Source organism: Geotrypetes seraphini, chromosome 8 (assembly GCF_902459505.1).
Source record: "Geotrypetes seraphini chromosome 8, aGeoSer1.1, whole genome shotgun sequence".
NCBI classification, from domain to species: Eukaryota; Metazoa; Chordata; class Amphibia; order Gymnophiona; family Dermophiidae; genus Geotrypetes; species Geotrypetes seraphini.
In genome coordinates, this window is record NC_047091.1 from 193,498,481 (window position 1) to 193,521,346 (window position 22,866).

General features: G+C 43.3%; 1 protein-coding gene across 2 annotated transcripts in view; it reads right to left on the reverse strand.

The window, feature by feature from the left end:
• The window catches only part of LOC117364804 (proline dehydrogenase 1, mitochondrial-like), a 157,187-nt gene that overhangs the window by 114,169 nt on the left and 20,152 nt on the right, over positions 1-22,866 (reverse strand). For both annotated transcript variants that reach the window (XM_033954437.1, XM_033954436.1), the window contains exon 3: positions 10,994-11,028. In XM_033954437.1, coding sequence (XP_033810328.1) covers positions 10,994-11,028 — 35 coding nt within the window. The remainder of the gene's footprint in view (positions 1-10,993; positions 11,029-22,866) is intronic.

Genomic DNA, 22,866 nt, shown 5'->3' on the forward strand with positions numbered 1-22,866 from the left:
GAAGCATATTCTGTTGTTGATGGAGTGTTGCTTACTCAATGTGCCTTTTCCTGGGTTTTCTTCCCAGGAACATAGGTTGGCTGTTTTTGTGATCTCTTTAGCAAGGGTGGCTTTGGCGGGTTGTTGGCGTTCCGCTAAGGTGCCTGAGCGAGAATACTTGCTTAATCGTTTGGATACGATTCAGTTGATGTGTAAATTGACTGCCATGCGGCGGATGCGCATGGAGCCTTATAGGATGGTATGGTCTGGTTATGTTGCTTGGAGGTCTTCCTCACTCCACAAGAGCTTAGTATTGGATTAGGAGGGTAGGGGGGTGGGATGGGGGGGGGAAGGGGATGTATTGAGATTCGGATTGTTTTACCATATGATGAATGATATGTCTGCAGTATTTCGCTAAAGGATATTTGTTTAGATGAGAAGCTATGACTTTTGGCTGTATGTGCTTTATGATGTTATGATGGTGTTTTCTTTTGTATTTTATATTTTCAAAATTAATAAAAATTTATTAAAAAAAAAAAAAAAAAGAACGAGACTTAGGGGTGATCGTCAGTGAGAACATGAAGACTGCCAATCAAGTGGAGCAAGCTTCATCCAAGGCAAGGCAAATCATAGGTTGCATACGCAGGAGTTTCGTCAGCCGTAAGCCTGAAGTCATTATGCCATTGTATAGATCCATGGTGAGGCCCCACCTGGAATACTGTGTGCAATTCTGGAGGCCGCATTACTGTAAGGATGTGCTGAGACTGGAGTCGGTCCAGAGAATGGCCACCCGGATGGTCTCGGGACTCAAGGATCTCCCGTACGAGGAACGGCTGGATAAGTTGCAGCTGTACTCACTCGAGGAACGCAGAGAGAGGGGTGACATGATTGAGACATTCAAGTATCTCACGGGCCGCATCGAGGAGTCCCTCTGGGTAAACCTGGCAAGAGGCAGAGAAAAATGCCTGTATCTAGGTGTGGTATACAGACCCCCAAGACAACTGGAAGACATGGACGCAGAATTAATTGAAGACATAGAGAATATCACTCTACGAGGAGAAGCTGTACTGCTAGGGGACTTCAATATGCCTGATGCAGACTGGAACTCATTTTCAGCGACAACCAGCGGTAGCAGGAGGCTCAACCTCCATAAAGGGAGCACGTCTCAAACAAATGGTAACGGAGCCCACTAGGGCCCAGGCGATCCTCGACCTGGTACTCACCAACAGGGAAAGCGTCTCAGAGGCCTCAGTAGGAGATACGCTAGCCTCCAGCGACCACAACATAGTATGGTTCAACCTTAGGAAAGGCTTCCCTAGATCAAACACGAAAACAAAGGTACTCAATTTCCGGGGCACAGACTTCGCACGCATGGGAGATTTTGTCCATCAGACGCTGCAGGACCAAGCGGAGACCGATGATGTAGAAGCTAAGTGGTTAACACTGAAATCAACCATACATGAAGCAACTAGCCGCTTCATAAAATCAGTAAATAAACGACAAAGAAACAATAAACCCCAATGGTTCACCGCGGAGATCTCGCAACTCATTAAGGAGAAGAAAAAAGCGTTTCTCTCCTACAAGCGCACGGAGAAAAGAGAGGCAAAAGTAGAATATAGGACCATGTCTACAGCGGTCAAAATGGCAGTTAGGGAGGCAAAACTTCGAGTGGAAGAAATTCTGGCAAAAAACATTAAAAAGGGGGACAAATCCTTCTTCAGGTATATTAGTGACAGAAAAAGGAACACAGGCGGGATAGTACGCCTTAGAAGACCGGACGGAAGTTACGTGGAAGCAGATTCTGATAAAGCCGAACTACTGAATGAATACTTCTGCTCAGTCTTCACCTGTGAGGCACCGGGACACGGTCCGCAGTTAAAGGCAACACAAAGCACAGAAGACCCGTTTCAGAATTTTGAGTTCACACCAGGTGAAGTTTACAGTGAACTGGCAAGACTCAAGGTGAACAAAGCCATGGGACCAGACAATTTGCACCCAAGAGTGCTCAGAGAATTGAGCGATGTCCTGGCGAAACCGTTGGCTGAGCTATTCAATCTCTCCCTAAGTAAGGGGAAAGTTCCCCTGGAACTTAGCTAATGTCGTTCCTCTGCATAAAAAGGGTTGCAGGGCAGAGGCTGCGAATTATAGACCGGTGAGTCTCACATCAATAGTGTGCAAACTCATGGAAACGCTAATTAAAAGCAAATTGGACACGATCTTGAATGAAGGGAATCTTCGGGATCCCAGTCAGCACGGATTCACCAAGGGTAGGTCCTGCCAATCCAATCTCATCAGCTTCTTTGACTGGGTAACAAGAAAGTTGGACTTGGGAGAGTCTTTGGACGTCGTGTACCTGGACTTCAGTAAAGCTTTTGACAGTGTCCCACACCGCAGGCTGCTAAGCAAGATGGAATCGATGGGGTTAGGAGAGACACTAACTGCATGGGTCAATGATTGGCTGAGTGGCAGACTTCAGAGGGTGGTGGTTAATGGTACCCTCTCTAAAACATCGGAGGTGACCAGTGGAGTGCCGCAGGGCTCGGTCCTGGGTCCACTCCTTTTCAACATATTCATAGGGGATCTGACTCAAGGGCTTCAAGGTAAAATAACACTATTCGCCGATGACGCCAAACTATGTAATATAGTAAGTGATTGCAGTTTAAAGAATTATATGGCGCAGGACCAGCTTACATTGGAAAGTTGGTCCTCAACCTGGCAGCTAGGCTTCAATGCTAAGAAATGTAAGGTCATGCACCTCGGAAGCGGAAATCCATGCAGGACGTACTTCTTGAACGGAGAAACTTTAACTAGGACTTCAGCAGAACGAGATTTAGGAGTAATCATCAGTGCAGACATGAAAACTGCCAATCAAGTGGAGAAGGCTTCATCTAAGGCAAGGCAGATATTGGGTTGTATCAATAGAAGTTTCGTCAGCCGAAAGCCTGAAGTCATAATGCCGTTGTATAGGGCCATGGTGAGACCTCATCTGGAGTACTGTGTGCAATTCTGGAGGCCACATTACAGTAAAGATGTGCGCAGAATTGAATCGGTTCAACGGACGGCCACCAGGATGATCTCGGGGCTCAAGGGTCTCTCGTACGAAGAGAGACTGAACAAATTGCAGCTCTACACTCTCGAGGAACGTAGGGAGAGGGGAGACATGATCGAAACATTTAAGTACCTCACGGGATGTGTCGAAGTGGAAGATGATATTTTCTTTCTCAAGGGACCCTCGACCACAAGAGGGCACCCGCTCAAACTCAGGGGCGGAAAATTTCATGGCGACACCAGAAAGTATTTCTTCACAGAGAGAGTGGTTGATCATTGGAACAAGCTTCCAGTGCAGGTGATCGAGGCAGACAGCGTGCCAGACTTTAAGAATAAATGGGATACCCATGTAGGATCCCTACGAGGGTCAAGATAAGGAAATTGGGTCATTAGGGCATAGACAGGGGGTGGGTAAGCAGAGTGGGCAGACTTGATGGGCTGTAGCCCTTTTCTGCCGTCATCTTCTATGTTTCTATGAGGTGGAAGAAGATATCTTCTTTTTCAAGGGTCCCGCGGTAACAAGGGGGCATCTGTGGAAAATCAGGGGCGGGAAACTGCACGGGGACACCAGGAAATTCTTTTTCACTGAAAGGGTGGTTGATCGCTGGAATAGTCTTCCACTTCAGGTTATTGAGGCCAGCAGCGTGCCTGATTTTAAGGCCAAATGGGATAGACACGTGGGATCTATTCACAGAGAAAGGTAGGGGAGGGTCATTGGGATGGGCAGAATAGATGGGCCGTGGCCCTTATCTGCCGTCTATTTCTATGTTTCTATGTTTCTAATCTGGTTCAAGTAAATTTCTTAAACAAGGTTTCTGTGTGCCATTGTTTTCCCCTGCTTTGAATGGAAAGAATGGTGTAATCAGCCTAATTAAGCATCATCCATACATCTCTATTTTGTCTAGCTCTCATGATACTTATGGAAGATGGGTTAGTGCCAAACTTTCTATATCCAATCGCACATTCTAAATATATATGCACCAAATTTAGATTCTCCTGATTTTTTTCATAATCTGGCTAATCATATTTTACAGGATCCTGACACCCCTATTATTATCGGAGGTGATTTTAATCTTATTTTAGATCCAACCAAGGACAGGAGATCACATGCCTCCTACAAGAAACCAAAATCCTGGTACGCATTACATGATATTATTTCCCAGCTACATTTAACAGATCCTTGGAGATTGCAACATACGACCTGTGATCAATTTACGTTCTTTTCGGCGCCACACTTGACTTACTCCAGGATTGATTATTTTTTAGTTTCTTCTTCTATCTTACCTCACATCACCACCTCAGATATACACTCTATTACAATTTCTGATCATGCTGCTATTACCCTGTCTTGCTCTTACTTTTCTCTCACACCTCGCAGTAGGCAATGGCGGTTCAATTCCTCACTCCTCGCTGAAAACCGATTCTCTGAATGTATTACTGCAGCCATCCAAGAATTTTTTCATTTTAATATCCCCAACCAGTCCAATTGGATCACCACCTGGGACGCCTTCAAAGCTTTCATACGTGGGACAATAATTCAATTCACTGCTAGACTCCACTCCTCTAGAAAACAAACCCTAAGAGACCTAGAATCTCGCATACGTGAAGCGGAAGCTACCCATATTTCAGACACTGCTAATATTATGGCCCTGACCACTCTTCGTAACCTTAGAATCCAATATAACTCTTTATTGAGTTCATCTGCTGCCAATTCTGTCTTCATCCAGGCTGCTTCGTACTACGCAGAGAATAACAAACCCGGACATCTGCTTGCGAATTACTTGAAAAAATCCCAGGATAAAACTACCATATCATCCATTAAGGACCCCGCAGGAATACTGACTACGGATCCTTCAATCATCTCAACCGCCTTCCATAATTTCTATCAAGATCTTTATTCTTCAGAAATCACTTCTTCGGAATCTAACCTAAATTCATTTTTGTCCTTTCCGCACCCCACTCTTTCTCCTACGGATACTATTTCACTTTCTTCTTCCTTCACTTCCCAGGAAATCACGGATGCCATTAATTCCATGGCTCCGAACAAATCTCCGGGACCTGATGGCCTTACAATTGAGTTTTACAAAGCCTTTCTACCCACTCTGCTCCCATATATGCTTCCTTTCTTTCACTTCTTATGCAGTCAGGGCCTTTCCACAGGCTCTTTTACAGAAGCTAATCTTATTGTTTTTCCTAAACCGGGCAAGGACCCTCAAGAGGTCAAAAATTACTGTCCCATCTCATTAATCAATGTCGACGCTAAAATTTTCGCTAAGATTCTTGCTTCTCGGCTACAAACTGTACTCCCTTTGCTCATCTCTTCGGACCAATCTGGCTTTCTAAACAATCGCTACTCTTCTAATAATACCCGACTATTGTCTCACATTATCCATTATTCCACATCCCACGCAGACAGACTTGTAATCATGGCTTTAGACGCCGAAAAAGCCTTTGATCGTCTAGAATGGCCTTTCCTATTTCACATTTTACGCTGGTATGGATTTCCTGACCTCTTCTTATCTATGATTAAAGTTCTCTACTCTCATCTGACGACACGAATTATGATCAACGGACACCTTTCCCAAACCTTCTCTTCTTCCCGTGGCACGAGACAGGGATGCCCCCTATCTCCCTTACTCTTCAATCTTGCTCTTGAACCACTTTTATCTGCGATACGGAATGATTCTCGAATTGCTGGCTTTCAATACAATGATTTTTCAGTTAAGCTTTCGGCATATGCCGATGATGTTCTTCTATACGTCCATCCGGAATCTATCATCTTTATCCTCGAACAAATTAATCGCTATTCGGCTATTTCCGGATACAAATTAAACATCAATTAATCTGAATTTTTACCGTTAAACTGTATAGATATTCAGTCTGATTCCTCCCAATATGGTTTCATATGGTCCCCTTCTAAGCTCAAATATCTTGGATTGTATTTTGGGCCCTCTCTCGAATCCACTTCACAACTCAACTCTGACTATATCTTCTCTATTATTCGTTCCTGTACTTCCAGATGGTCCCCTCTTAATCTCTCCTGGTGGGGTAGACTGTCTACAATACGTATGATGATCACTCCAAAAATCAACTACATTGTACGTCTTAGGAAACCAGACGGAGACTATGTGGAAAAGGATTCGGAAAAAGCCCAACTATTAAATGAATACTTCTGCTCAGTCTTCACCCGAGAAGCGCCAGGGCTCGGCCCTCAGCTACAGACAAGGGTTGGCTCAGTTGACCCGTTTAGTAACTTTGAGTTTACGCCCAGCAGTGTCTACGGTGAGCTGTCAAGGCTCAAGGTTAACAAAGCAATGGGGCCGGACAACTTGCACCCCAGGGTGCTTAGGGAGCTGAGTGATGTCTTGGCGGAGCCACTGTCCGCGCTCTTCAACCTCTCCCTTAGTACAGGCAGCGTCCCGTTCGACTGGAGGACGGCTAACGTCATTCCACTCCACAAGAAAGGCTCCAAGATGGAGACAGCAAACTACAGACCAGTGAGTCTAACATCGATAGTGAGCAAACTAATGGAAACTCTAATCAAACACCAATTAGATAAGATCCTGGATGAGGAGAATCTAAGGGATCCCCGACAACATGGATTTACTAAGGGGAGATCCTGCCAATCCAACCTGATCAGCTTCTTTGACTGGGTGACGGGGAAGCTGGATATTGGGGAGTCCCTGGACATCGTGTACCTGGACTTTAGCAAAGCATTCGATAGCGTACCGCACCGCAGGTTACTGAGCAAGATGAGTTCTATAGGATTAGGTAACACATTGACGAAATGGGTTGGGAGCTGGCTTGGAGGTAGGCTCCAAAGGGTGGTGGTGAATGGCACCCCCTCCGAAATGACGGAGGTGATTAGTGGAGTACCACAGGGCTCAGTCTTGGGCCCAATCCTATTCAACATCTTTATAAGAGACTTGGCAGAAGGGCTACGAGGTAAAATAACATTATTCGCCGATGACGCCAAACTGAGTAATGTAGTGGGCAAATGCACAACAGACGAAGATTCAGTGCCCGACAACATGATGCACGACCTACTCCTACTGGAGCGATGGTCTAGGACATGGCAACTCAACTTCAATGCCAAAAAATGCAAAGTTATGCACCTGGGCAGCCAGAATCCATGCAAGTCTTATACCCTTAATGGCGAGATCCTAGCAAAAACGGTAGCAGAACGAGACTTGGGGGTAATCGTCAGTGAGGACATGAAGTCTGCCAATCAAGTGGAGCAGGCTTCGTCCAAGGCAAGACAAATCATGGGCTGCATACGAAGGGGTTTCGTCAGTCGTAAGGCGGACGTCATTATGCCATTGTATAGATCCATGGTGAGGCCCCACCTGGAATACTGTGTGCAATTCTGGAGGCCGCATTATCGCAAAGATGTGCTGAGACTGGAGTCGGTGCAAAGAATGGCCACCCGGATGGTCTCGGGACTCAAGGATCTACCATACGAAAAACGGCTTGACAAATTACAGCTATACTCGCTCGAGGAGCGCAGAGAGAGGGGGGACATGATCGAGACGTTCAAGTATCTTACGGGCCGCATCGAGGCGGAGGAAGATATCTTCTTTTTCAAGGGTCCCACGACAACAAGAGGGCATCCGTTGAAAATCAGGGGCGGGAAACTACGAGGTGATACCAGGAAATTCTTTTTCACTGAAAGAGTGGTTGATCGCTGGAATAGTCTGCCACTACAGGTGATTGAGGCCAGCAGCGTGCCTGATTTTAAGGCAAAATGGGATCGGCACATGGGATCTATTCACAGGGCAAAGGTAGGGGAGGGACATTAAGGTGGGCAGACTGGATGGGCCGTGGGCCCTTATCTGCCGTCTATTTCTATGTTTCTATCCTTAGTATGCTTCCCTTTCTCTTCCCCCATTCAATTTATTCTCGAATTGAACACTTACTCACCTCCTTTTTATGGCAAGGCAAGCAGCCTCGGATTGCACTTCGTAAACTGAAATGTTCTAAGGAGCAGGGAGGAGTCAATTTCCCTAGCTTTCGTGAATATCACTATGCATTTTTGATGTCTCAGAGCTCCTTATGGTTGAATGTTGAGTCTATGCGTGTAACTCCTACGTGGCTACCTTTGGAGTTCTCTTTGGTTGATTCTTATATATTGTGTCATGCTCCTGCCATTCCTCTTCCCCAACTGGCAAAACAAAACCCGATATTGTTAAGCACTTGGCAGGCGTTTAATTATATTGACTCCCTTTCAAACAAGAAACTGACTGATTCAGTATTTGCACCAATCTGGCATAACCCCAAACTCAAGATAGGCAACGCGGTGATAGTTTGGAAAACTTGGCAGCAGCGAGGAATTTGGCATATTTCCCATCTTTTGACTAATGACAAATGGATATCTTTTTTGGATATTATGGCCAAATTTAACATTCCTCCTTCTCAATATTTCAATTGGATTTAACTCCACCATTGCCTTTCTGCGAGGTATCCTTCTCCAACATCTCTTCATACCACTTCTGACCTACACTCTATGGCTATCTCCTTCTCTGCACCCCGGGGACAATCATCTAATTGGTACAAATATATACATACGAAATGCTTTCCTGCAATCACGGCTTCCCTGACCAAGTGGGATTTGGTGTTGCAATCTCCATTAACTGATCGTATGTGGGAGGAACTGTGGATCAGGATTTTCAAATCGCTCCACTCGGCCTCCCATAGACAATCTGCGATTTTTCTATATCATCGAGCCTTCTGGACTCCGTCCAAAACAGCCAAAATTAAGAGGTCCACAGATGGCTCCTGTTGGACCTGCAAATCCTCCGAAGGCTCCCTACGACATATGTTATTTGATTGTCCCCATTTACAGATTTTTTGGTCCTCTATATGGAATGTGATCACCAAACTTTTTATTATTAACGATCCCTTCACATTAGATGTCTTACTTCTGGGATCCTCGGCACTGTCCTCACCTTTATCTATGTATCATGATAGCCTTTTGACCCTTTTGTTATTTATAGCTCTGCAATTAATTCTACAAAATTGGAAAGACTTTTCTAACCTCAGCCTTACTCATTGGTGGAATTCAGTATCCCTCCATGCTAAATATGAGAGGCATATGGCAGAACGCTCTAAGTCACTATCCACTTATGATAAAACTTGGTCGATACTTATGGACCATTTTACTTAAGACCTTTGAACTAATACGTATGAGATCACTTATTGATATAACCATCACTCATTTATCTGTTTTATTTCTTTGCACAATCATTGAATTCTCTATCTGATGTATCTTAGGAATCAATATGACCCTCTCCATGTTTATAATATTGGATTTCACTGAGCTTTTATATTATCTATGGCTTTATATAACCGCCTGCATTATGGCATCATTGTTATACTTATTTCATGGCCATGCCACTCTATCTTGCAATGTACTCTGGCCAGAAGACTGTATTATATTAGATTTATTATTATTATTTGCTGATTTCTATGTTTAATACCGATATAATATCTTATTGTGATATGATGTACCGGAAAGGAGCTGTCACTTGTTTTTTCTTGTTGGGCTTTCTCGGAAGCCTCTTGTTGTCTTTTTTATATCTATAAAATCAATAAAAAATATTTTGAACTAAAAAAAAAAAATAAAAAATTGAACAAGGCCAGTTCTGGGCAGACTTGCACGGTCTGTGTCTGTATATGGCCGTTTGGTGGAGAATGGGCTGGGGAGGGCTTCAATGGCTGGGAGGGTGTAGATGGGCTGGAGTAGGTTTTAACAGAGATTTCAGCAGTTGTAACCCAAGCACAATACCGGGTAGAGTTTTGGATTCTTGCCCAGAATTAGCTAAGAAGAAAAAATTAAAAAAATTTAAATTGAATCAGGTTGGGCAGACTGGATGGACCATTCGGATCTTTATCTGCCGTAATCTACTATGATTCCATGCCAATAAAAATAAGGTACAAACATTAAGTTATGACAAATTATCAGTAATATTATCCAGCCTATCTATTCACCAATACAGACAGAGCAGTGATCACAAATGCCTGCTGCGAGGGGCGCTCCAAAAAAAGGTATGGGAGAGGGGATGATTGAAAAAGGTACTGGGTGTGGGGGGGGATGATTTAAAATTGCTACATAGGCCGCACCTCATACACGGGTTTGTAAAATCCATGTATAGGCCGCAGCCTAAATATGGGGAAATATGGTATGCTCCTCTTTTCTTTATAGCAGAGGGCCCCTTCATGTACCTAAATTTACTAAGAGGAAGGAGAGAACCCAGACACCTCTGTCAAAATTCAGCTGTTTCAGTTACATTCCTGGAGCCTCAGCCAGATGGAGACGGTGCAGGTTTCCCCATCAAAGGCAATGGTTGAATGGAGGATACTTGCAATTCACTTCAAACCATGCCCTAGAGTGTGGCATAACTCAGGGACAAAGTTAAGGCAGCAATGAAAAGTGGCCAAGTTAAGCATGAAGTGCAGAAGAATTAGCATACATCATAATTGCATAGCTTAACTGTAACTGCTTTGTCTTCCCTCTTGGTAGGAATGGCATATAAAGTCCTTATCTATCTGTTCTGGAGTTGGAGTTGATATTCAAAACAATGTAACCGGCCAGAAATGGCACTTGACTGAAAGTGTCTGGTTGGCGCCCAACTGGAGTTCTGGTGCAGAGTTATCACTTGGCTGGTTAAGCGCCAATATCAGCATTTAATCGACCATGGTAACCGCATAAAAGTCAGTCCTATCTTTATGTGGCTCGGCACAGCTGCTTAAGTATGGACTATTGCGTTTAACTAGCTCTGTATATCTGGAAATTCAATGCCAGAACTCAGAAGGAGCCCAACCTTGAATTTCTAGGTACTATATAACACTGAGCCTTAAGTCCATACAGCTCTAGCTTTTCACAGAAAGTGTCCTAGCACATATGCAGGAAAACAGCACTAGCAGTGTAAGCCGAGTATTTTACAAGGATAGGCGAGTCTATACATACCCATTTGCTCTCTCTCGGCTTCTGCAGTGCAAGACCTGACCAAGATAAGAGATTTGTGTTACTGTCCTTTAAAGCCTTTGCTGTCTTGATCCTTACAAATATTCCAAAAGTAGCCAGCAAGACAACTTGCTGGCTTTGACCCTCCCCTCCCCAAATTCATACTGAAAAAGCTATGGAGCAGTACAGTTCCATATTTCTGGATATTTAGGGTAAATTTACCCAGATTGCATGTCAAGGAGGCCACTGAATTTTCTGGATAAAAAGCAGTTATTTTTCCAATTACCTGGTCCAATGATGCACCCTGACAATGAAAAAAGTTGTACCGTGTCCCTCTGTGCTCTTATCTGGGGCAAACTAATCTGAGGAATGGGTAGTGGTCCAAGGGAAATATAACATAAGAACATAAGAAGTGCCATCTCCAGAACAGACCCTAGGTCCATCAAGTCTGGCGATCCGCACATGCGGAGGCCCCGCCAGGTGTACCCTGGCATAGTTTTAGTCCCCATATCACTCTAAGCTTCTCATAAGGAGATGTGCAACTAGCTTACCCTTACTTATGTCACCTTATGCCACTCATAAGGCGATGTACATCTAACTTACCCTTAAACCCTAGAAGGTTAGCCAGACAAGCTATTTCACCATCAACCTTTACACTTTTCTGTATTTGGCCACCTCCTGCGACACACAACGCATTGGAACTCAACCAGGAGACATCTAGACCAGAATCCCAAGAAGTGTAATTGAAAGAGGATCTGTCCCCCCCCTTTAATATTCACCCCTAGGAAGAAGCCAAGGGCTTATGGAACAGGCTCAAAGACAGAGAGCTTGTCTGAAGGTAGTCAGTAAATGAGAGGGGCAAAAGTCTCCCAAGATAAGACCATGTAATGCTCTTACACTGCCTGCCCTGCAAAGAACTTAGCTGGTTGTGGGACTCACATTTCTCTACCAACATCTGAGCACACAGTCAAGTTTCATTAAAATTTTGTTATCCCGCCTTTTCAAATATCAAAGCAGCTTACAATAAAAATACACTTAAGTGAGGGGTAAACTAAGCTTTAAGACAGACGTATAACCAATTAACATCAAAATTATTTTTTTAGAAAACAACTAAAATTTTAGGACAAACGTATAGACTGGCACACAAGGAAGGGGAAGAACTACAATTTTTGAAAGGAAAAAACAAAAGGTTAGGTGGCCACTAGAGTTTTCCTAAGCAGTTGACCTTGTCAGAGAAAAAAGTTCTACTGTTAAATTTTAAAAAACATCTTTAAAAAGGACAATTGCACTGCAAAAGCATGGTTTTAAGACTAGTTTTGAACTTATCTAATGAGTTAATCTCTTGTATATACACTGGTGCAGAATTACATAGTGTGGGAGCAGTGACAGAGAAAATACTATTTCTCATGGTATTAATAAACCTTAATGAAGGAATTTTATGGCCAAAAGCAATCCAAAGTGCTCAGAGAGACCAAGGATCTCTAACAGGTTAATACTGTATCTCAAAGGAAAGGCCACATTGAGGCAGATCAAAGATCTATCAAGGCCCCCGATATTCACGGGAGTTCCGTTCCAGGAACCCCCGCGAATCTTTAAAAACCGCAAATACGGTTTTCGTGGGGGAGACTGGAGAGGGCAGTGGGAGAGGTAGGAGAGCAGCCGGAGCACCGGCGAGTGAAGGAAATCTGTACTAAAGTCGGGCCTCACCAATCAGGACCTGCTTTGACCCACAGCTCCCGACTTTAGTACAGGAAGAGGCGGTCGGAGCATACAGCGAGTGATTTCCTTCACTCGCCAGCGCTCCGAGTGCCCTCTCCAGCTGTCCTCTCCTGGTCAGAAAATACCGTGAATGACCGGGAACCGCCGACTGCAAATTTGCGGGGGAGCACTGTATTCTGTTTCCAGTTTTAGACTTTAGATACTGCTTTTTACAGCAAATGAAAGCTGTTTACCATAAACAAATTCTCCTAAGAAAGGTTGAAAGGAACGCCCATCAATAGATAAAATGCACAATTTTTTATTTTTTTTAAGTTGGCTGCTTTTATGAAAAGATACTTTTCAGACCTGCTCTAAACTTCTTGTACAATTATTCTGATTAAAGAGAAAGTTGAAGAAAAGGAATTCCATAGATAAGGAACAGTACAAAACAAAGCCGACACTAAACATAGTGGCTGCGACTCCTGGAAGTGCATGGACATCACCATGACGACATCACTCATGTGCAATGTCATCATATTGACATCCGCACATAAGTGAAGGCCCTCCAGACAGGCCCTGAGCTGCCAGTGGGGGGTTTCCAGCAGGGAAGAGAGCTGGAGAGAAGGAAGCATTTGCCGATTGCCTAAAGGACATGCCTCTCGCTTCGAGAGGCATGTCCTGTAGGCAGTCAGCCGGTGCCTCTCCTCCTCCTCTCCTCCCCCCCACCCGTGCTATGACACACTGTTTGCGATACACTGCTTAACCTAGAAGTAGTCAGAATGGGCTTCCATGGATCTTACCAAACTATCTGGCAGAATCAGACAATACTGTATATACTCAAACATAAGCAGAGATTTTGGGGTTAAAAAAGGCCCAAAAATGGGGGTCTCGGCTTATATTCAGGTCAGCACCCATCTGCCCCTCCCCCTCGGACCTGTTGCAGGCCTGCCATAAGACCCGGTGGTCCAGTAGTGGACTGGGACAGGAGAGATACTTCCTGCCTCTTGTCCCTGTCGACTAAACTTTTTCTTCCCTTCCACCTCCACCACATACCTTTTGAATTCCCTGGTGGTCTCGTGGTGGGCCTGGACAGGAGGGATCCCTCCTGCCTCCTATCCCGGCTGACTGAATTTTAACTCCCTCCTGCATCCCCTGCGTACCTGTCAATTCCCTGGTGGTCAAGAACTCGAGGCAGTCATTCAGCCAGCGGCTCTTCACCAAGCAGGAGCACAGGAAGATCACTCCTGCTCAGGTCACCACTACTGAACCACCAGGGAATTGAAAGGAATGCGGGTGATGCAGGAGGGAGGTAAAAATCATCACAGTCGGCTGGGACAGGAGGCGGAAGGGATATCCTTCCTGTCCTGGTCCACCGCGAGACCACCATGGAATTCAAAAAGGTATGCAGGGGAGGTGGGAAGGAAGTAAAAGTTTTTAGAGTCTACAGGGACATGAGGTGGGAAGGATTCTTCCTGTCCCAGCCCACCAATGGACCACCAGATCTTATGGAAGACCCAGTGGAGGCCTCTGCAAGGCATTGGGAGGGAGCTGGTGCAGACCCTGGCAAGTTAAATTTGTGTTACCTATTTTCCTGTTTATAACCTTCTCAGTGCTATGCTTTATATATAGTATACCCCTGCAAATTTGCGGTTCCAACTTCATGGACTCAGTAATTTTCCGTGCATGTTTTTAAACTATAATGACTCCAGAGAAAGTCCCAGGGCTTACAGGAGACACAGACTAACAGCTAATTACAGACCGAAAAGTGTGCCAAAATTCTAGCGGATGAAGAAGTGAGAAATGCCAACCCCCCCAGCACTCTCCCGCCTCCGACCCCACATCCAATACAGTACAGTATCTGCAGTTTTTTGAAATTCGCAGATGCTCCAGGAACATAACCCCAGCGTATTTCGGGGGAATACTGTACACGAGGTGCTTGGTATTTAAAATTGACTTTATTGGCCAAAATCAATCAACAATCTTAATTAGGATCAGATTAAAGAAATATATATATAAAAACCTCCAATCTGTCTCTCAGTAAGATGTTATGTTTAATGCTTCCACACAGTCAATACTACATATTTACTCTAGCCTACACCTTGTTTAGTGAATGGACTTGAACTTTGCTAATCGCTGTCAGAGAGTCTGATTCAAAACAGAATGTCACTGTAGCAGCATTTCTCACCTCTGACCTCTGCCCAGGAAGAGATTGTCATCATTCTGTCCCCCCCCCCCACCCACACACCTATCTTTCCCTTCCCTGCAAGGCATTCCTCTCCATGGCACATCTTTCCAGTCCCTCTGCAGGGTTAGAAGCCACCAGTTCTCTCTCAGTTTCATTCTCCTCCTTCTAATGTCCAGAAAATCCATAGTTATATATGATTTGTCTCCATAGCCATTAATGGCAAGTCCTGTCATTGGCTGGAAGTAATGGAGCTTGGCAATTCATGATTGGTTAAGCTTGAGGAGGATGGGAATTGGTTCTGTGATGCAAAGGTTAAGCCAGCTTAAGTATACACAACCCATAATTGTCCCAGATCGTCATGACCTAAATGGCCTTCCACTATGATTCTTCTGACCCATGAACTCATCTAGAATAAAACAATCCAGCTCTATGTTGCCATGTTTTTCAGTACCAGCCTGACAGCTGAATTCTCTTTTTAAAAAAAAAACAAAAACAAAAAAACAGTTCAGGCCTGGCCTGGCCTGGCCAACTATGTAGCAAAGCCCAAGTTTAACCTAACTTCCCTATAGCCCAAAACTACCCCAAGACTAACCTTAACACCAGTGCAGTTATTTCTAGCCTTTCCCCCCCAGAGACTATGTCTGATTTCAAGACAGCCTGGGATAGGCACGTAGGTCTCTTAGAGAGAGGAAGAGATAATGGTTACTGCGGATGGCCCATTTGACCTTTATCTGCCATCAAGTTTCTTTCTTCACAGGGAATGGTTCCAACCCATTTCTCATTGTTGGCTACCCTCCTCTCTACACTTTCTAATTCGATTAAATCGGAAATGCAGTCATGAACAGCACATAAGGGGAAGGTAGATCATGAGTGCTAAACACATTATGTTATCTTCAAGAGTTAGGAAAGAACACAGGAAAAAAAAAAAACCAACCAACCAAATTTCCTTTCCTGATCAGAGGATTTCAACACTTTCTTGGGCGGTGACAAAAATACAACCTTGCATCATGTAGCTACAATTTGTACTTCCCCACATTAAGCAACTTGTGCCATCTGAAAGTGTAGGAGTGCTGATTTCAGGGAAAGCGATTCTGCATTTCTTTCTCCTAAGAGAATGAGAATCCCTTTTCATCCAGCTCATGGTACACAAAAATGTTAAAGCCTAGAACAGGAATGCAGGAAAGAATAGGCCAGATGATCAGAATTTTTAAGCACTGAATAATTCTCTAATGTTGAGGCTACAAAGGCTTTCTGTGCTGACTTAGTTGATGCCTGGAATGTATTCCCAAGGGAATTGGTGGAAAGGAGTTCAAAAGAGCACAAGATGCACACAGAGGATCTCTAATCAGAAAATAATGGAAGAACTAAGGCCATGGGCTGTGCTCTGTTGAGGATGGGCTGGAGTGAGCTTTGACCTATGTACTGTACTGGGCAGAGCTCTGGGTTTCTGGCCCAGAAATAGCTAAGAAAAAGAACTATTTATCTGCCATCATTTACTATGTTATATTAGAACTTGCTGTTTAGGATACAGGATGGCCATAGTTGGACAAGGAGTCATATCCGAGGAACACAATTTTATATTAGCAAAACTTGTTACAGAAAATTTAACAATGAGGACCCAACTTATATTATTATCTTCAGTTTGAGCAAACCATTTTAAAAGAATATCTGAACAAGGAGGTACTCTATATATTCTCAACTGATTTTTAGGCCAAAAAAATGGGGATATTGGTTTATATTCGAGTCCACCAGATAGCTGGTGCTTTTGTCCACGCTTTCCAATGACCAGTGCTGCATGTAAAGAAACTTTGCTGTACAAGATGTTTAAATTTATAAATAAATAAATAATTTAAAAATTTTCAGTTACAGTTCTTGCATCACTCAGTGCTATGTGCAATAATTTACCTCCTGAAGTAATTTATTTATTTATTCATTCATTCAATTTTCTATAGGAAGCTCAGAACAGTTTACATTCATTTATTCAGGCACTCAAGCATTTTTCCCTGTCTGTCCTGATGGGCCAACAATCTATCTAATGTACCTGGGGCAATGGGGGGATTAAGTGACTTGCCAAGGTCACAAGGAGCAGACCCACAACCCCAGGGTGCTGAGGCTATAGCTTTAACTAGCCATACACTCCCCTGAAAGTTTTAGAAAGAAGCTAAAACATTCAAAAAGTTAGATCATTTTTTACACTTGTATTTTAGAATTGAAATGTTAGCCCTGGAAATGATCAGCCCTTTGCTAGAGGCCTCAACATTTCTTATTGTATTATCTGTTTAGGAACTCTGAGATTACTGAGGTGATCAGTTTTCTCTAGGCTGGAAGACACGGGAAATTAATCTACAAAGATTTGCACAGGTGATGAATTCCCTAAACCACAAACTACACTGGTTTGCAAGAGGGTTGACATCCCAGAACACTGGACTTAGTGTTGAAACACCTCATGGACAGACCACCTTTCTAAAATGTGACCACTTGAGAGAATGGTTCCTTCCAAGATTTGGAAGAAGATCAGAAAAAAAGAAAAATCTGACTGCTGAGAATTTCCTAGAGGCTTGGACTATCCCCTTATGAATGGCATCAACTAGAGCACCAGACCCCCCCCCCCCCCCAGCACCTTGTGACTTCACTGCCCTGGGTACAAAATAAGTTCCTGTTTATAAGAAGTCAACCACTTTGATTGTAACCCATCTCCTTTGCCTATATTATACATTCCACTCAAACGCCGACTTTATGGAAGAGTTCTCTCTGGAACATCGGACCCTTAAATGTGAAAGACAAATCATGTGTAGATCCCACCTGGATGAGGAATGGCTAAGCAGTAGGAAACATAAGACCTATTTGGCTTCATAAACTGCCCACTGCAATCCCCATAACAGAAGCAACCAAGGACTTTGCAGGCAGGCTCACCCATCTGTCAGTTAACCAGGGGCATACAATCCTGCCCTCTCCTTACAAAAAGGCAAGAAAAAAATGTATTTATATACCGCAATATCTTGAGAGTTCTATGCAGTTCACAAAATAAAACTAAACAAGATACAAAACATTGGGTTTAAAAAACTTTTGCAAATAAATATATATGTCTTCAACAGTTTCTAAAATGCTGATAAACAGAACTGACTAAAAAGCATCTCAACTCTTTATCCCAAGCAGCCGCCTGAAACGATAAGAGCCATTGGCAGTAACTTTTATATAAACAACCTTTTACAGATGGAAAGGCAAATAACGTTAAAAAAAAAAAATATATATATATATATATATATATATACTGTGAATATCTTGAATTAACAGATAAGAAATGATCCACAAGATACTTGGGTGCAAGACCATGTAAAACCTTATAACATATGCATCCAAATTTGAATATTACTCTAGCTTCAACTGGAAGCCAAAGTAATTTATGATAAGATGAAATATGATCTGACTTTTTAAAATTAAAAAAAAAAAAAAAGTCAGACGGTTGTGTTTTGTAAAATATGCAATCTGTGAAGGTTTTTTTTGATAACCCACAAAATAAATATTACAGTAATCTAAAATACTCAGAATTAAAGATTGCACCAGCAGTCTAAAGGAAGAAATATCAAATATGGTGTAAATGTTCGTAATTCCACAGCATGTAAAAAAAACAAACAAACAAACCACTTTTCCTTACTAAAGCATCGGTATTAGAGTTCATTGAAAGATTTTGGTCTAAAAATGACCAAACAATTTTGATTGTGGTATTAATCAGATACAGAAAGATCTGTTCAAGTTTATACTCTATTCCATTTTCTTCTTATATGGTGTAGCATAGAATAAAAATGAAATTAAGTTGAATTCATTCATCCATCCATGATTCAACAGTTGAAATTGCAGTAGAAATCGACTGCATAGATTGAGATAATGAAGAGAATAGGAATCGCAATAGTTATGTCATCTGCTTAACTATAAAGTCTAACACCCAAATTAGCTAACCTAGGTCCCAAAGAGGACAAATCAACATTAAAAAGTAAGAGGAAAAAGGAGTGATGGATCCCTAACCCAATAAATGGGCCTTGACACAATGCTGAGGCCTTCAATCACCTGCCTAAAGAAAGGCGGCAGATATCTGCCTTCAAGACAAAGTTACACAAGTTCCTGCTAAACAAGAACTGATAGGGCTTGTCTCAGTTAGGGTGCTGGTCTTTGACCAGAGGGCCACCGCGTGATCGGACTTCTGGGTATGATGGACCACTGGTCTGACCCAGCAGCGACAATTCTTATGTTCTTATGTACTTGGTGGTGAGCACCCATGAGAACTATTAAAAAGTCTTCTGAACACTGGTGTTCCTCAGCTAGATAAACACTAGCCTTCTTTTAGACAACCACAAGGCTGAACACACTACCTCTCTCCCATCCTATCAGAACAAGCGTTTAAGAGCGCTGGAATTAAAGGATTAGAATCCTGCTTGTTTCATATTCTCACAGACTGAAGACTGGCTAATGCTGACAAACCAGAATCTCTTGTACACTGCCAGCTGAAGTCACGCTCCCTCTGAGCTGAGGTTGGGTAAGGGCACAGCCTCCATGGCAGCCAGTGCCCTTCAGGGGATGGGTCACAGCAAAAAGTACATTGTACTCTGTAAACACCCGAGCTCAAATTTCCATCTCATCCTGTGGCCACACAAGCCTGCACTGTGAGAGGCTGAGTCACTTAGCTGTGACTGAAGAGCACATTGAAGATGGACAGCTCAAACACTGAAATAAATAAAAATTAAGTTGCAATGAACAATTTGCTTCTGACATCCAGGACGTCTTTAGTGTTTTCTCGGATATCCCCTACTCAGCAATGAATCTACCAGCTACACAAAAAAATGAACACGAAAGATCACACTTTTAAATCTGTAAGGGTACTTTTATAACACACACAGACTTTCATGTAAGTGCTTGGGATAATTCAGAGTACATGCCTACTTCTGCTTTGAAATTACTGCAGGAAAACTTCAGACCTTTATGTATGGTAACAATATCAGTAGATAAATGACCTGCACAGTCCATCTAGTCTGTCCAAAAAGGTGGCTGAGTTGAATGCGACACCCTACACAAGTTCCACTTCTTCATAATTAAACACTGCTATACATAACTGTCTGTCCTAGACTATAGAAATCTGCCCTGCACCAGGTCCCTACTTCTCAAGAGTTACAGAAGCTAGAGAATGACACGGGGACAAGTTTTGGCACAGGTTGGAAAGTCTGAAGAAATGACAGTGAGTGAGGATGATGTGGAGAAACTTCTAACTGAAATCCAGGTTCAAGGAATGAAGTTGCAGGTTAGAAGGCGTTTAGACTATGGGAAGAGAGATTCTCAGGGTTGTTCAGGGTGGGTACTCGCAGCTGCGGGTACTTTATTGGCTGAAACCAACTTTCGTTCGGTGGCACAGGCATTGATTCCGACACACCTAGATTATTGTAATATGCTTTATTTGGGATTAACTAAGATTAAATGTAGAGCATTACAGCAATTAATGAATTCTACTGCGAGGCTGATTTTGGGAATTTCACGCAGAGAACATATGACTCCTGTGTTAAAACAGCTGCAATGGCTCCCAGTGTCACAAAGGGTTTATTCTAAAACATCAGAGCTTGTATGGATTTGTTCCATTGAATTTTCAAACTCTGTGGGAGGTGTAACGGCCAAGGCAGAAATTAAGTACTGAGGGAATGAGAGGGCTATAGGATGAAGTTAAGAGGTGATGGGCTCAGGCGTAATCTAAGGAAATATTTTTTACAGAAAGGGTAGTAGATGTGCGGATTAGTCTCCTGGTGGAGACAAACACATAGGATCTCTTAGGGAGAGAAGGAGATAGTGGATGCTATGGATGGGCCATTTGACCTTTCATCTGCTAACATGTTTCTATGAGTGTAGAAGAGAACCTGAACAGTAGGGGATAAACAGGAAAATAAGAGGTCCTTTTATCAAGCCGCGCTAGACATTTCATCACATGCTAATCCCCACGGCCGGCTAATAACCAACGCCTGCTCAATGCAGGTGTTAGCGGCTAGCACGGCAGGCGGTTTAAGGTGCGGTATTCCACACGTTAAACCCCTACCGCAGCTTGATAAAAGGACTCCTAATTGTCTATTAAATGTTGGAAATGCTCCTTGAAGCCAGCAATGATGGGTGAATCTATAGTAGTAACAGTAAGATGCTTGAGCAGATGGGCACATGATTGAAGGATGTGGAAAATAAACAAAAGCAAGAGAAAAAGGAAACCGATATTGTTTTCCAAAAAAGTGACGGAGAAAATAAAAGCAAAGAGTTGGTGTTTGTGAAATACAAAAATAATGCAAGAAGAGAAGCATAGAATAGAATACTGGATGAAACGTAAAAAAGGATGATAAAAAGGTTTTTCTCTGGTATATTATGAAAGGAGGAAAACAAAAAATGGAATTGTGAAGCTTCAAATTGCCATGTGGAGACTGATGAGGAAAAAACTAAACCTGCTAAACAAATACTTCTGCTCTGTGTTCACAGAAGAAAATCCTAGAGGAGGACCACGATTGGCTGGTAAAATTACACGCGAGACTAGAGTGGACACAGCGCTGTTCACGGAAAAAGTGTTTATGAACAACTTGAAAAATTAAAGGTGGACAAAGCCATGGGACCAGATGGCATCAATCCCAGGATATTGAGGAGGTTAGAGAGGTTCTAGTAGATCCTATCAATAACTCCTTAGAGATGGGAGAGGTTCCACAGGATTGGAAAAGATTAGTCCCTCTTCACAAAAGTAGTCGCAAAAATGAAGCGTAAAACTACAGGCCGGTAAGCCTCACTTCAGTTGTTGGAAAAATAACAGAAGTGTTGCTGAAGGAAAGGATAGTGAATTTCCAATGAGCGACACTGCTGAAGGGTTAGAAGATAAGGTTTGCCTTTTTGTGGATGATACCAAGATTTGCAACAGAGTGAATACCCCCAGAAGGAGTGGAAAGCATGAAAAAGGATCTGCAAAATTTAGAAGAGTGGTCTAATGTTTGGCAACTAAAATTCAATCTGAAGAAGTGCGGAGTGATGAACTTGGGGAGTAGAAATTCGAGGGACCAGTATGTGCCGAGAGGTGAGAGGCCAATATGCACGGATGGGGAGAGGGACCTTGAAGCGATGGTGTCTGAGGATCAGAAAGCTACTAAACAGTGTGACTAAGCAATGGCTGTAGCCGGAAAGATGCTGGGTTATATAGAAAGAAGCATAACCAGTAGAAGAAAGAGGACGTTGATGGCCTTGTACAGGTCATTGGTGAGGCCCCACCTGGAGTACTGCGTTCAGTTTGGAGGCCGTATCTGGCTAAGGATGTAAAAAGACTTGAAGAAGTCCAGAGAAAAGCAATGAAAGACATACATGAAGAACATAAGAATTGCCGCTGCTGGGTCAGACCAGTAGTCCGCTACCACTGCGGCCCTCTGGTCAAAGACCAGTGCCCTGACTGAGACTATCCCTATTAGGGTACGTCCTTGTTCAGCAGGAACTTGTCTAACTTTGTCTTGAATCCCTGGAGGGTGTTTTCCCCTATGACAGACTCTGGAAGAACATTCCAGCTCTCCACCACTCTCTGGGTGAAGCAGAACTTCTTTACGTTCGTACGGAATCTATCCCCTTTCAACTTTAGAGAGTGCCCTCTCGTTCTCCCCACCTTGGAGAGGGTGAACAACCTGTCTTTATCTACTAAGTCTATCCCCTTCAGTACCTTGAATGTTTCGATCATGTCCCCTCTCAATCTGCTCTGTTCGAGGGAGAAGAGGCCCAGTTTCTCTAATCTTTCGCTGTACGGCAGCTCCTCCAAACCCCTAACCATCTTCGTCACTCTTCTCTGGACCCTTCAAGTAGTACCATGTCCTTCTTCATGTACGGCGACCAGTGCTGTACGTAGTACTCCAGGTGAGGGCGCACCATGGCCTGGTACAGTGGCATAATAACCTTCTCCGATCTGTTTGTGATCCTCCCTCTTTATCATTCCTAGCATTCTGTTTGCTCTTTT